A 14857-nucleotide genomic window follows, 5' to 3' on the forward strand; every position below is an offset into this window, starting at 1 on the left:
CCCTATCGCTCCTCTTTCCTTCTCCCCTTGCTCCTCACTCTTACATGCACGCCTTTTGTCTCTCTTGCTCGAAAAACCAATTTGGTCATCTTCTCCTTCGAGCCTGTCCTCCCAGCCTCCCCCATTGTTGCCACCAATGGGGTCGCCGGCATTGACCGAGCTGACTAGATTTGGCCGAATGACACCGACGACAGCTATGGATGAGCATTGGCATCACGCGCGAGCCGCTCATACAGAGCTGGTCTTGCCCATCTCAGTCTCCAACTGCCGACCAAATTTGGTCGGACAATGACGTTGATGGCCACGGATAGACATTGGCGTTGCTTGCGAGCCTAGCTCGTCTATTATGGTCAGTAACGTTGTTCATGGCTGGCCTAGCTTGTCTATGATTGGTGATGCTGTTGTCTAGAGTCACGAGCCATCATCGTCCATTGCCTCAAAAGGCAAATAGGCAAATTTAAAACCGAAAAGTTTGTCGGCTCCGTTTGGGAATCACTTCCCAAAGCCCTTTGGAGGCTTAAAGATCCTTGGGCAAATGCCAACCCGTTTGGCATTCATTTTTGGGTCGGCATTCCCCAAATGTGAGTTTTACAAGGTTGAAAGCCCAAGGCAGGGTGGGGGCTGCCTTGGGCTTTTAGCTTACCGAAAATGCTGAGCGTGAGGGATTAAAAAAAAAAATTTATTCCCAAATTACCCTCATTGATTTTTCGTTTGTCTGGTTTCACCCTTACTATTCATCATCTTCTTCCACGAGCTTCTTCTTTTTCTTCCGCGCGAGCTTCTTCTTCTTCCGTGGCCAGTCGCCGGCGAAAGGCAGGTAGTTGTCGGCAATCGTCGCCTAGATGACCATCGTCGGGGGTGGCGCGACCGATGCCGAGGGTGGGTCGCGGCGAGGTTTGGGTCGCCGGGACACAGATCTGGGGCGGTAGGGTCGCGGGAGGACCTTCCCGCCCCCGATCTGGGTCGCGCGACCTCGCCGCCCCCGGATCTAGGTCGCGGTGGCGTTGCGTGACCTCCCGCGACCCTGCCGTGACCTAGATTTGAGGCGATGAGGTCCTCCCGCGACCTCGGCGCCCCGAATCTAGGTTGCCGGAGGTCGAGGTGGCGTTGCGTGACCTCGCCGCCTCCCGATCTGGGGTTGTCGGAGGTCGCGGGAGGTCGCACGATGCCGCCACGACCCAAATCCGTGGTCGCCGGGCCTCGCCGCCCCATCCGGGGGTCGCCGGAGGTTGCAACGGCGTCGCACGACCTCGCCGCCCTGAGATCCAAGGTCGTCGAAGGTCACCAGAGGTCGCTACCCTTGCCGGTCAATTTTTTTTAATTTTTCTTTTGATAAATTTTTTTTACCATAAAGATACTTTATAAATATAATTCCCCAAACACTATTTTGCTCTTGCTCAAAGTGCTTCACAAAGAGCTTTCAAAGTATAATTTACCAAATACAGTTGCATTTTGAAAAACACCTTTAATTCAAAGATGTTTGCATTTTCCTAAAGACTTTTATTAAAGATGTTTGCATTTTCCTAAAGATTTTTCCCAAAAGTTGAAAAATTTTTCCCAAAACTTTTCTCAAATGCACTCGTCGTTAGAGGTGAGCATGGTCCGGGTTGGTCCAAGCCATCCCCTAACCCTAGGACCAACCCGTACAGTGTCGGTCCTCAATTTTTAGGACCGAGGACCGACCCTATTGAGCCTGGGACCAAGGACCAGACCGACCCAATGGGTTCGGTCCGATTCCAAGGTCAACCCGGGACCGATCGATAATTTTTTTCGTCTTATTTTTTATACTCCCTAAAAAAACAAACTTACAAATTCAAATTACACTTCCATCAATAATGCAACATTATGCAACTAAACTATAAATACCAGTACATATTTAGCAAATTTAAGATGACACAATGCTAACCACTCATCGAGATATGGAATAAGATGGAAAGTTATTGTAATCATCTATCTTTAATATTCATAACATCATATGCAAAAGCGTTTTCCTGCATTTGATCATGTAGAGTTCACTTAACCAAAAATGAGCTTCACACCACTTGACTAGCAAATCACCGTAGCAACCGCAAAAGTACTACTCTACTCTTCAAAACTTCTACCATTTGACACAAATTGAAAAGCAAAGTGCAGCTGAAATTCACTAGTAAAATACAATTAAACCATAAAAATTCAAAATACTTAATATAAACCATGAATATATAACTTCACATCTTGTTAATTCACTTGAACTTCTAAACACCAAAACAAAATAAACGACACTTAATTAATACTCAACAAAAGTTTTAAATTGAAATTACTATTAGTATTATTGATAGAATATTTCAATATAATATAATATAACAGACATTTTACTTATGTTTGAATATATAGGAGAATTATAAATAATATAATATAATATAATATATAGGGTTGGTCCCGGGGTTGGACCGACCCAAAACTCTTAGGACCGAGGACCAACCCGCACAGTGTTGGTCCTAGAATTTTAGGACCAAGGACCGACCCAGTCCCCTTGGGAACCGGACCAAGACCGGCAGGGTTGGGCCGGTCCAGGGTTGGTCTAGGGTCAACCCTAGACCGCTGCTCACCCCTACTCGTCGTCCGTGGCCTCGGAAGGTATTTTCGTCCGTGGCCTTGAAAAGGTAAAGCGGAGAAAACAGTGATAGAAGAGAGTAACGACGGAAAGAGAAGAATTTTAAAACGTGAGCACCATTCAAATACATGGCAATAAATGAGTGAAATGATGCATGACCTATGTACCAAGAGAGGCTTATTTAATATTTTCTTGTCAATCTTAATGATGCATGACCTACGTAGTACAAAGACAGGCCTATATAAATTTTTTCTTGTCAATCTCGAGCTCAAGTTACTCTAAAGTTGCTCGACTCATTGATAGAGTTCCTCGAATTCAGTCTCTGAAACTTCGGGAAACCCTAAGACATCTCTCCTTTATCAAATAGTTCTTTGCAGGATCTTGGCATCATTTAAACCCCACGCGGATACGGTATGCTAGATCTTGTTACCAGGAATACTTTTGCATATCGTTGAGTTTAATTAGGTTAAACTTTCGTGTCTCTAGGTATATTTTTACGAAATAATATGGTCTTTTACCCCGCACTTCTGATCACGAGCGCATATCGGACAAGATTCGGTCCCATTCATCATCAGAGGGTGCGATATCTATTTCAAAAAAGCTGCCGTTGGACAAGAAACTATACCCACTTTATTATTATACACGTTAGACAACATTACATGCTTATTCGCATCCATCGATCTTCCATCGGCAAACCAACCGCCGCTTGATCTCTCTCTCACCGATCTCCCTCATTGCTTGCTCGCTTCTTTTGGGGGCTTCACGATCAGGATGGGGCACTTCGCGTGATGCGCGCAGTAGTCGCTCACGCTCCCTAAGAATGCCCTGCAATTCACCGGAAAGACCGTCAATTCGACGATGCACACGCCTCGCGGTATACTGGATTGCCAGAGAAACTTTAGTGGAGATATCCGTACGCGAGTAGAACTTAAAAGACTCGACAATCTCATAAACGTACATGGGTCTCGCACTAATCTAAAAGTCATGGAAAGACGACTGCATCGGCCAGTAAATCGATACTAAACCGATACTGGTAAGAAGCTGTTTCCATGCTTGTGCTCACATTAAAGGGTTTGCTCTCACTCAATAGTCATGATCATCACCTTTTGATCTTACCGAGCCCGCGGCTGCCTACGACGAGGAGATCCGTGTGCATTTGCTCTGTTGCCTGGCAGATCATGTCTTTGGGGTCCCCAATCAGAATCAAGGTCTCTGCCTTAACCTGCAAACATCGTCGAGTTTATAATTCAATAACTGATGCTCAACTCAACATCTGTCAAACATGATTGCGAATTCTCCTCCTTCGTTTCTGTTTCTAGCATTTGCTTTCTCATTACTGTACATGGAAATCTAGCGAAAGAAGTGGTCGGGAAATCAGTTGAATCACCATCGATTCTTTGCACATGTGCAGAGCACGGGAGAGTATGAGGGCCGAGTTCTCCTCTTGGGCTTTCCTCACTGATTCCACCACCGATGACGCCGCATAGAACGCTGCAACAACCGGGCGCCCCCGAACAGATCCATGTAATGTTAGTACAAGCTCTATGTCAAGCTTTGCCATTCTTGGAGATTACATGTTTTGATGGCTAGAGAGCCCATTTTAGATAGCTAAAACCTGACTGACGACATGCATCGGGATCTCATGAACCATCGGCGACCATCGGTTTGTGTAGAACTAAACGAATTTCAGACGGGGAGAGAAACCTGCTCCGCCAGGGCCGGCGGGGAACGCGTAGTGCTGAAAGGGCTGCTGAACGTGAACGAGCGTGATCATCTCCACCTCGTCGCCGTCCGCCGCCAGAGCCGGGGTGCTCCTCCGGAGCAGATGGTCCAGCGTCCACCGCAGCGCGTAGAAACTCCCTTCGCTCTCGTCCACGGCCACCATCACTTTCATCTTCAACTTCGTCTCCGCCGCCACCGGCTCCTGCATCACCATCCCCACCACCGTGCTCTCCTCCACTGGTCCACCCGCCGCGAGCGGGGCCGTGCCCGTCGCTGTCGTCGCGTCCATCGCCGGATGTCGCCTGGGGCTTGACTGGGGATCCGGCGAAGTTGTCTGGCTATTTAAGCTCTCTCCATTGAGAGGAGTGAAAGAAACGGGTAAACGTGGTGGTGGTGGCTGAAGGAGGAAGGAGAACATGGACGCGTGGTGCCCATGCAAATGCTTACGGCCAAACTTTCCATGCAGAAAAGAATTAACTCCTTATCTTCCAGGGGCACCTATGTAATTATATTGAATTCTGATTAATTTATGGTAAAATTGATTACGTAACAGTTTTTAATTTGTTGTTAGAATAACAATCTATTCTTGATTACAAAATAATTGTAAATGGTTATAAGACCCTCTCTTTTAAAAATTGGTGGATCACAACAAACTGTTATTCTAACTCAAAGATTATTATGCAAACAAAACCCTTCATACAATTGCATCAAAACAAGTAGTGGAGAAAATTAATAGGGAACCATTTCAAAATTGAGGTTTTAATGTAGTTCTAACATTATTCCTTTATTCCCCTGATCCTTTTGTAAAGCAGCAGCAGCAGCAGCAGCACGGTAGAAAGGCATAGCTGTCTGTCAACAGCTTGACCAGGGGTAGGCATGCAACGCAAGCGATGGAGGGTTTTAGAGACTCAAATACCAAGTGCCCAAAGCTGAGATCATCATTTGCCTCGCGCTGAGATGAAAGCATCCTCGTCGCAATTGCCAGCATCGCCTCCAGGACTTTGTTCTGCTCTTTAAGCTGTCAAAAGAGCCAGAAATGTCGCTCTAAGCAACCGTTAAACGAGTGTTGAGTTTGTTTTGTGATGCTGAAATTAGATTACATTTAGGCAGTTATTCAGTCCTATGAAAGTACAAAAACTCCCACCAAGACTTCAATTTTAAAATGAGTCGGTAACTCGATTCTCAGTCACCACATCAGATTTTCTATCACAGTAAAATGACGTAGAATCATCATGTGGCCAAAGAAAAAGTGGAAAATAAGCTGATGAGTGCAACCTAGAGTCTTGACTAACCAGCTCAACAGCAGAAGCAAGCTCCTCTTCAGCTCGTTGCAATGGAATATTAGTTGCTGCAGCAGCCTCCCCACAATCAAGTTCCAAGTCTGTAAGAAAATTAGGATCGTGTACTCTTCCCTCCGATGTGAACAAATCCTGAAGCAACTTGACATCTTCAGCATCCATGCTTTCCCTTGACTGTAAATGCCAAACGTGAGAGAGTGAAATAGATTGGTCAATTGATTTTTATGAGAAGTCTGGTAAACCTTAACCTTATCTGCAACTTTGTCACATGATTCATCTTTGGATGGGAAGGATGTCCTCAGTGTCTTAGCATGTTTATCTTTGGTACTGTGGACACGTGGTGATGCTTTTATGTGCTTTGCCCTGAAGAAATGATAGAATAATTGGAATTAGAAAGCACGCACGGCATCCCCAACTGCACGGCACACATTAACTAAGACAGGATATAGTGTTGATGATTGAGAACTTAAAAAGCTCAAGGTGCAAATTCTCTATCTCGTAGATATTGCGTTAATGTCCGTTTCAATTAGTTGATCAAAAAAGAACTTATCTACTCATGGGTAGGTTGCTTCCTGGTCGATATGCCTGGGGAGCTCATAGGTGATTTTTCTGAAACATTTTCTTTTTTCTCATGGTATTCCTAATGAACATTGACATCAGAACAAGAACATACCCTGCCCTAGATTAGTTTGACTTTGAACTTACATACCTGGCACCAAACCTGAGGGTCGACAGAGTTTCTGAAGCATTTGAAGGACTGGGTGAACAGCAACATAGTAATGCCATTTGAGAGTTCCCTCCCTGTGAGATGACCACATTGTTTATGTTCTGCATAACATGCTAGCGGGATAATGGAAGGGCTAATATGTGGCAGTCTCACAAGAGAATCTTGCAATATTCGAGTAAGTTTGGAGTTGCGATATGGAATATGGTTTCCTTTTCCGTTTGGACCACATGTCAGGGCATGTACTACGTTTCCAAGTGCTGACAGGGACTTATTGATGGTTTTAGCTTCTTCAAGAACCCTGCCCTCTGCTCCCGTTTTCTCAACTTTCTCAGAGCCAGCCAGGTCCACAAGAATTAGCTTTCCAAATGTTCTGGCCATGCTCAAGACACGAAATTTTATATGAGAAACCAAAAAAATAGCCAATAAATTGCAATCCCATAAGAGACCAACCATACCTCTTCTGTATGGTTGATTCTTGGTGCACCGAGAATATGTAAATACAATGGCTTCTGCTGCTGCCCACGTTCATTTCTGTTTCGGCTTAAGTTTGAAACTTGATGAATAATTAGGGAAGGTGGCAGATATTTTTAAGAAAGTTCTGATATGGCTATGCAAGATGAAGAACAATTACAAGCCAAAACAGAACGGAGAAAGGATACGGGTCTCTCCAACTGCTCTGTTGCATATTCCACTCTGGAGTTCAGAGGATGGAACTAGAAGATCAACCCAGGGAAGATTGGAATACAGTCAAATGAAAAGGAGCTTGTATCTTACGGATAAACTTTGTAACGCTTCAGCAATGTCTGATAGAGATATCTGGAGGGAAGGAGAAAACATCAAGGGGGTCCCACAGAAAGAAAGCATAAGATAATATGTAAGTGTAGATGGTTTTAACCCAATAAGCTATCTGGTTTTGCGTATACAACAAAGGATAGGTAGATTTATGTTAGTCGAGCAGCAAACTAATTTCTAGTCATTCCACTTGTGGTATTGTCGGAAACACCATTGAAGTCTAAAGACCAAGATAACATCTTTTTCTCAGAAACATTTTGTGAATGTTTGTGAGGCACATAAGCATCTTAAGATGCATTCTTCGGGCCCACAGCACATAAAAAACCAGCGATTTAAACCACCTAGCTACTATCTGCATGTTAGTGGATTGAAAGCAGTTGCTGAGCTGGTAAGTCACCTCTGTAACTTCAGGTAAGGATAGTCCTTGCGATTTGGTCTTTTTAATTTGTATGTTATCCTTTGAAAGATCTAAAAGGTCCCTGGAAGAAGGAGAATAAATGATGTCCGTGAGGTTTTATTTATGAAACTTCCTGGGATTCTTGAATGAGATTCAGGAGAATGACATACAGCATGCAATAATTAAACTGAAGAAAAGCCATTATCTCAACATGAATGTCTTCAAATGCAGTCATCAAAATCTATACCTTACTTTCTCCATGTAGATCTCTACCTGAAAAAGTTGGAAAACGTTAAAATTAGAGCATTGCATCAGTAACTAAGTGAAGCACCAAGTAGCAGCTCACATAGGCGCACCATGGACAATTTGATTGTATACTTGATCGAATCAGCAGAACTGATTTCTCTGAAAATTCCAGCAACCACTCTTGCAAGGAGACCTTTCTTGGCGTCATCACATTCAAGGATGCTTGGTCCCTGATTCATAAATATTGTCACCGAACTAGTATATATCAACAACCATCTACTAATGCTGTTCGGTGGACAGACTGATCACCTCCATACTATATGTCTTTCCAGCTCCAGTCTGTTCCAGAAATAAGTTGAGTTTGTTGTTAGAAAAGAGAAAATGATTGGTATAATTTATTTAGCATATCCAGAAAATAAGTCGTGTAAAGTATCATAGATGCAGTTCTAGTTCTGCGACGATTGGAGCTATGATCGTAACATCTAGTTAGAACAAGGACAGGGAATTCCTCTATATGGAGATGCGATACAAAATGTCAAACTGGAAAACTTGGAAATAATTCTGAGCCGAAAGAGGTTGTTCGAGACTTGACACTAATCATAGGATTACTTCTACTCCATTCATTTGTAAACCACCTATTAGCATCCTATCCTCCCACACATGCATGCATCTAATCATGCCACTCTACCTCATAACAATTCTACTTTGTTCAAGTGATGCATCAAGGTAAAGAGTTAAGGAATCAATAGACAACAGAAACCTCGCATCATTTGTTGCAGCACAGTGTCTCACCTGTCCATAGGTAATGATCGTCCCATTTATTGCATTCACCACATCTGTTACGTTTAAAAGCAACACATACAAACTAAAATATTAATAAACCAGGAAGTGAACCAGATAGCGTGTGCTGTGCTAACGTTACATTCTCGCGATGAATACGCCTACTAACAGAAGAAAGCAGTGGATCTGAATGTGATTAATCGATTCATCTCAATCATCAATTAAAGGATGAGAAAGCAGCAGATTGGCATGAAAATACTCGATTAATCTCATGTGCATGTTGACACAAGCACCTAATGCTGTGATCTATGATTCTCGCTCTATGGAGCGAATGAACTTCACATCTACGAATGAACACGAACGAGCAGGCATCATGATTGACGTCACATCTAATCAGGTACCGTGGCGATGCTAGATGTACCTCGAACGATAGGACGAGCCAGGAACGAATAGACATCATCTTGCTTCGAGTCGTCGTAGAACACCTTGTCGAAGCTGAACTTCATCTCTCCTTCCTTTTCATCCTAGACAACCACAGCTTAATCAATCGAAACCACCACGATCTCAGCCAATACGAGAGGAGAATTCACAAAACCTCACTTGAAACTACAAATTCCACAACCGCAACGACCGTTTCTTCCGGTAGGCACACAACCACATCGGACCGGATTTTTCTCGAGTACAGCTGCAGAAGTAGAAGAAAAAGGAGTTTCGTTCAAGCACCTTGAGATTGAAGGTTTCGTCGTCGATCCGCTCGATGCAGACGGAATCGCCGTGATCGCGCCTCTCTTTCGAGCTCAAAGGCCGGAACCGCGCGCAGACGGTGATGTTGGCCGTCATCTTCGCGCTGGCGCTGCCGAAGAAGGCCGAGTCGAGCTGAGAGATTTGGACAGAGTACCTGCGAAAAATCGCAGAGGAAATCTGGAAGATCGAAGAAGAAAAGCGAGCGAGAAGAAAGAAGAAGAGAAGCTCCTCGCCTTTTATGGTGACGGAAAATGGAGGGAAATGAGGATGTGCGAGAACCAGGCTATTTTCAATTTTCTTTTATTTTTTAAAGACACGATGACACTTTCTTTTCTTATCAAATATTGGAAATGGAAAAAAAATGGTTATTTTAGATTCCAAAAACAAATTAAAAATAGTGGCGAGTAGTAATTGCCTATATATTTCCAAAATATTATATGAACTCCTAAAATTAATGAAAAATATGTGTCAATGCTAAAAAAAAAGATTAATTAAATCCATCCCAACACAGAATCTCTAAAAATTGTCATCTCACTAACATGGATAAGGCAATTGTTTACTCTCTCCACGTCATTCAGTGACGTTGACACGTGGTAACTAGTTTTTATTTTGAAACTCATGTATTCTAACAAAAGAAAATATAATAAATTGTGGTTCCATTTCATATACAGTAATATCAATTAGGATAGCAATTGATTTTTTTTTTCAGAACTCGAATTATAAAAATAGGTGTTGATTGATCCTGTTTTATATGCATATAATCTGATTTCGATCGGTCAAAATCAACTCACCATTCGACGATTGGTATAAGAACATTTCGCAAGAATTGAGGTATGTTAGAGGTATGTTAGATGTAGCAAAGTGAAGATCCATAAACTTTTGATATTCAGACCAAATCGAGTTTAATTGAGCTTCAACTAGTTTTTCGAAAATATATTTTTTTGGTTTGATTTTCGAAAATATTTGATACTTTGGGCTGACGGTGTTATTTACCGATGGGGGTGTTTATATGCCACGTGAGTAAAACGAAGAGAATAGCTCTGAGTCTAACACGTCCTCAGGAGAAAATTGGGGAAGCACGAAACTTGATGAAGATATAAAGGAGTTTCTGTCTTCAGAATATGACCAAAAATCGTGCATGGATTTGGTGACTTGGTCCAGTGACCACATGTAGCCATACATAACGAACCCCTCAACGGAGAGATGCAGAAGAACTATGACACATGGCGAGCGAACTCTGCTTTGGTAACCCTGCTTCAGTGCAATGTAAATATGCCACAAACAGTTGGAAAATTTCAGTAGTGAGTGAAAAACTGTTATGTTAGAACGTGTGAATTGACTACTCCGTGCTCTTCCTATCAACCTGTTTTCTTCATAATTTTCAACTCCTCTGTGTTTATTGTTGTCCTGTTAACTCTTTCCCGCTCCTTGTCCCCAAGAGAGTTATTGAATTTAGACAGTCCTTGTGACTGAAAGAAGAGCCTCGGCACAACGACTTTATCTGCGCTCGTTTCGTCCTTCTTACCTGTGTTCTCAGGGTTGCTCCTGATTCCTTTGTCGAAGGTCGGGATACCTAAGGTTCTAGATGGTGACCTGCTCTCTCTATTTTTGGAGCTTACAAGCATGCAGCAGGAGGCCGTACTATCACTACCTTTTTATGCTCCAGACACGGTCAAATTGAGTTCATTACCATTTTCTCCCATTCCAGTCAATCAGGTCGTGCAACTCCTCGAACGGGTTCATTATGCTTTGAATTAGTCCGCCATTGCAAGTTTCTTTATGTCGAGCTGTGGATACATATTTGCTGCATGCTTTATCCGTGGAAGGATTCTGTCAAGCTGCAGAATGTGCCAAAAGCACCGTGTTTATGGCAGCACAGTTCGCATTAAGCAATGAAGTGCCATCTGAGATGTGCAAGCATAACATGGGAAGCTACAAACTCAGATCAAAGGCCATATTACTACTACCTGAGGGTGGAGAATTTTGCTACATCAAAGCTTTGTGAACTCCAATTCTCTTAATAAGAGGATGTTGTGGGGCACTAAGGTCTGTTTGATAACGCTTCTATTTTGGGGAACAATTTCTTTTCAAAAATATATATATTTTTGAAATTTCTATTCCCAGAACAATTTTTCAATAAAAGATTGTGTTTGGTAACTACATAAAATTTCTATTCTTGGAATGAAAAAATAATATAAATATATTTGGTATGATTCACAATATATAATTTCTTTTAAATTTTTTCTTATTTTTCTTTATTGCTACCACCGTCGACCATTGCCGCCCGCCACCGATTGTCGCCGTCACTGATCGTGGCTGCTAGCCACTAATAACCATTGACGACGGGCCACTGCCCGTCGCCACCCCAATCGGCAGTTGATTGCAGTAGTTGGTGGCGGTGGGCGATGATCTGTCGTTTGCGGTCATCAGTGGCTGGCGGCCATGGTCGATGACGGTAGAGGACGGCGGAGGTTGGCAATGGTCATTAGCGGGTGACGATGATGGTCGTTGGCGCCGGTTGGTCGGTTGACAAGCCGGCGGGCGATGGCGTCAACCATCATCAGCGGTGGGTGCAGTAGCCGGCGATGATGGCCGCCAGTGGTGGTGATAGCGGCCGACGGTGGCGACGGGGGCCGGCTATCGGCCAGTCGGCGAGCGGTGGCCTCAATGGTCATTGGCGGTGGGCCGTGGCGAGCGACAACGGCGGCGGCGACGGCAGCCGGCGGTAGTCGATTGGTGGGCGGGCGATGGGAGGTGGTTGGCTGACGGGTGGCGTGTAGTAGCCGGCGGTCGATCGGTAGCTGAGGAAAGAATGTCCAGATCTGCCGCTGCCTGGTCACTTAGAGGCTTTACTTTGTTGAAACTTTTATTGACTATTCGCTTTCAAGTATATGAAACTACGTATTGGCAGGATTATTGCTAGATGATGTAAATTTGAACAGGAGTTAGGCCAAATATTGGTAATCATCTCTCGAAATGCAGAGTCCTCTCTCTCGACATGCAGAGTTTTTTTTGGGTTATCCCAGTTTCATCTTTCTTCTTCTCGACTAAACCCCCTTCCTAACCTCGTTTTCCTTTTCTCTTACAATTCACTCTCCTCTTCTCCGGTTTGAGGATGTTCTTCTTTTTCTCGCTTTCCCTGGCAGTCAAGTGATGGGGTTTTCTTCTGTTTCATTTCATCGGGGCTTTGCATGTGGATTTCTCCGCCATCTCTAGACAGTTTCCGTTATGACTTCATCTCACCCTTCGGAAGATGCTCGCCTTGCCGCCCTATGTAATCGACTTGGCCGACTTTGGTCGGAAGAAGATGTGGATGTCTGGGATGACGAAATACCGCCGGAAACGCTGCAAGAATGCAAGGCAACCTTAGTGGGTAAAATTCTCTCAGACCCATCAGTTAATTTTCAAGCTTTGCAGAGTACATTAACAAGAGTCTGGCGTAATGACCGTGTGCAAATTTCTCAACCCGAAGAAGGTTGGTATGTCTTTAAATTTAATTACGATCGAACGTCAAAGAATCTTACATAGTGGCCATTGGCTGTTTGGGCACCATCTTTTGATACTAAAACCTTGGCTTCCTACTACGCCCGCACTTTGCTATGATTTCACCACATGCGACTTACGGGTGCATATTTTAGGACTCCCTCGGAAAGATGCACGGGGAGTATGTTTGCCAAGGCTGCTCGACATCTTGGTCGGGTTCGGGAAGTAAGCATAGCAACAAAAGAAAACTCAGCGATTAAACGGGGCGGGTACGAGTGAATATTAATCTTAATGAACCATTGAAATCGGCAAGCTACTCGAGATTGGAGGGACAGAATATATGGATTGATTTCAAATATGAGCGCCTATCTAATTATTGCTACTCATGTGGTATATTAGGCCATTATGCAACACAATGTCACAATATTCCCTTTGATGAGGCTAAGACCGAAGGGAAAGACAAGCTATCCTATGGCCCCTGGCCGAGGGCCGAGGTCAAAGAGCACAGATCCTTTACGGAAAGTTTTCTATGAGAAACAATCAGACCCAGGATGAAGTTGAAGAAATTATACCGAAACTCCAAAGTGCAATCCCCTTTATTACTTCCTGCAGCACCTTCAAGTATAAAGGCTCAAACTCCATCTGAGGAGCTTCATACCACCAAGAACCCTCATTGCAGTCCCTTACCTACCTTGCAGATTTCTTCTGTTACCGAACCGATATTGACAGAACCTGTGGTGAACAGCAAGAAAATTAAAAACCCCAGAATGGTGGTTAAGGCCAGTCCCCATAAAAAATCAAAGCGTTACAACCCTTATGGGATTCTCTTTACTGCTCAAGTACCTCTGGATGATTCACTTCTTATGGATACCCCAATCTTTGTTGCTGAAGGGGTAGACACAAGGGCTGTGGTGGCTTGCCCAAAACAGCCACCGTTGGAACAATGAAAATTATAAGTTGGAATTGTCAGGGGCTGGGCAACCCCCTGACAATTCAAGCTCTTAAGGACCTAGTGGTTCATGAACGGCCCGATATTATTTTTTTGATGGAATCCAAAAACCAGGAACCAGTCATCAAGCGTTTGCAGCGAACTCTTCATTATGAAAACCTTTTTGTGATCAATCCCCTAGGTTTGGCTGGTGGTTTGGTTCTTTTTTGGAATGATCAGGTCAATCTATCTATCCACTCTCATGACCAGCATCATATTGATACTATCTGCTCAGATGTTCTTAAAAGGAAAACCATGGGTATAACTTTTCTGCATGCTCCAGCCGTATTTCAACAGAGGCAACAACTATGGACTACTTTGCGTCAGCTCAGCCATCTACATACCCTACCTTGGATGTGCATCGGCGATTTTAATGAAATTCTGAATCACTGGGAGAAAGTTGGAAAACGCTTACCTCAGCAATATCGGTTGCAATCTTTTAGAGATTTATTAGACTACTGTGCCTTGATGGACCTTGAAACCAAGGGATGTACCTACACATGGGTGAACAATAGAAATGGTGACGAAGCTGTAAAGGAGCGAATAGATAGGGCTGTGTGTACAATGGAATGGCGATTAAACTATCCGGAAGCTGAAGTTTATGCTTTACCTGCTATAGGCTCCGACCATTGTCCACTTCTTTTAAATACAGAAGTCAAATAAAAAAGGAGACAAACGAGGTTTACCTTCGAGTCTTTTTGGCTTCAAGATGATGAATGTCATAGGGTGGTATCGGATGTATGGTCGATGCCTTAAATCATCCATTTAGCATCTCCAAAAAATTACAACTAACAACTACAGCTTTGGCAAATTGGAGTCGAAAGAAGTTTTCTGCTGCTCATCATCAACTAGATTTCTTAAAGCAGCAGCTCCAGTATCATATTAATCAACCTGCTAGCAGTCATAATAACAATCGGGTTAAATCGCTGCAGGACCAGATTCAGAAAATATGGATACGGGAGGAACATTATTGGGCAACGCGATCTCGCATCAACTGGTTGAGGGGGGGGGGGATCGAAACACAAAATTTTTTCACGCTACTACGATTCAACGACGGAAGAGAAACAGAATCAACATGCTCAAAGAT

General features: G+C 43.5%; 3 protein-coding genes and 1 long non-coding RNA gene across 4 annotated transcripts; all 4 read right to left on the minus strand.

Moving 5' to 3' along the window:
• Positions 1–3272: 3272 nt before the first annotated feature.
• On the minus strand, positions 3273–4172 carry LOC104425533 (universal stress protein A-like protein). Its single transcript, XM_010038237.3, has 3 exons — positions 3981–4172; positions 3697–3815; positions 3273–3418 (listed from the first exon to the last, which is right to left on the minus strand). The coding sequence occupies exons 1-3, from the start codon at positions 4152–4154 to the stop codon at positions 3325–3327; spliced, it is 387 nt and encodes a 128-aa protein (XP_010036539.2). The 5' UTR covers positions 4155–4172; the 3' UTR covers positions 3273–3324.
• A 78-nt stretch (positions 4173–4250) lies between these two features.
• Positions 4251–4752, minus strand: LOC120289353. Its single transcript, XM_039304139.1, has one exon. It carries the CDS (start codon positions 4731–4733, stop codon positions 4269–4271), a length of 465 nt encoding a protein of 154 aa, XP_039160073.1. The 5' UTR covers positions 4734–4752; the 3' UTR covers positions 4251–4268.
• A 201-nt stretch (positions 4753–4953) lies between these two features.
• On the minus strand, positions 4954–9484 carry LOC104425534 (kinesin-like protein KIN-1). Its single transcript, XM_010038238.3, has 15 exons — positions 9279–9484; positions 8977–9079; positions 8568–8611; positions 8085–8114; positions 7886–8005; positions 7777–7802; positions 7530–7611; positions 7115–7156; positions 7000–7033; positions 6796–6871; positions 6494–6710; positions 6323–6414; positions 5862–5976; positions 5608–5787; positions 4954–5333 (listed from the first exon to the last, which is right to left on the minus strand). Exons 1-15 carry the CDS (start codon positions 9393–9395, stop codon positions 5100–5102), a joined length of 1512 nt encoding a protein of 503 aa, XP_010036540.3. The 5' UTR covers positions 9396–9484; the 3' UTR covers positions 4954–5099.
• Positions 9485–13375: 3891 nt separating this feature from the next.
• LOC120289596 lies at positions 13376–14518 on the minus strand. Its single transcript, XR_005547619.1, has 3 exons — positions 14457–14518; positions 14186–14264; positions 13376–13514 (listed from the first exon to the last, which is right to left on the minus strand). It is a non-coding gene; the product is annotated as an uncharacterized LOC120289596 (long non-coding RNA).
• Positions 14519–14857: the final 339 nt, after the last annotated feature.

Source organism: Eucalyptus grandis, chromosome 11 (assembly GCF_016545825.1).
Source record: "Eucalyptus grandis isolate ANBG69807.140 chromosome 11, ASM1654582v1, whole genome shotgun sequence".
Taxonomy (NCBI): domain Eukaryota; kingdom Viridiplantae; phylum Streptophyta; class Magnoliopsida; order Myrtales; family Myrtaceae; genus Eucalyptus; species Eucalyptus grandis.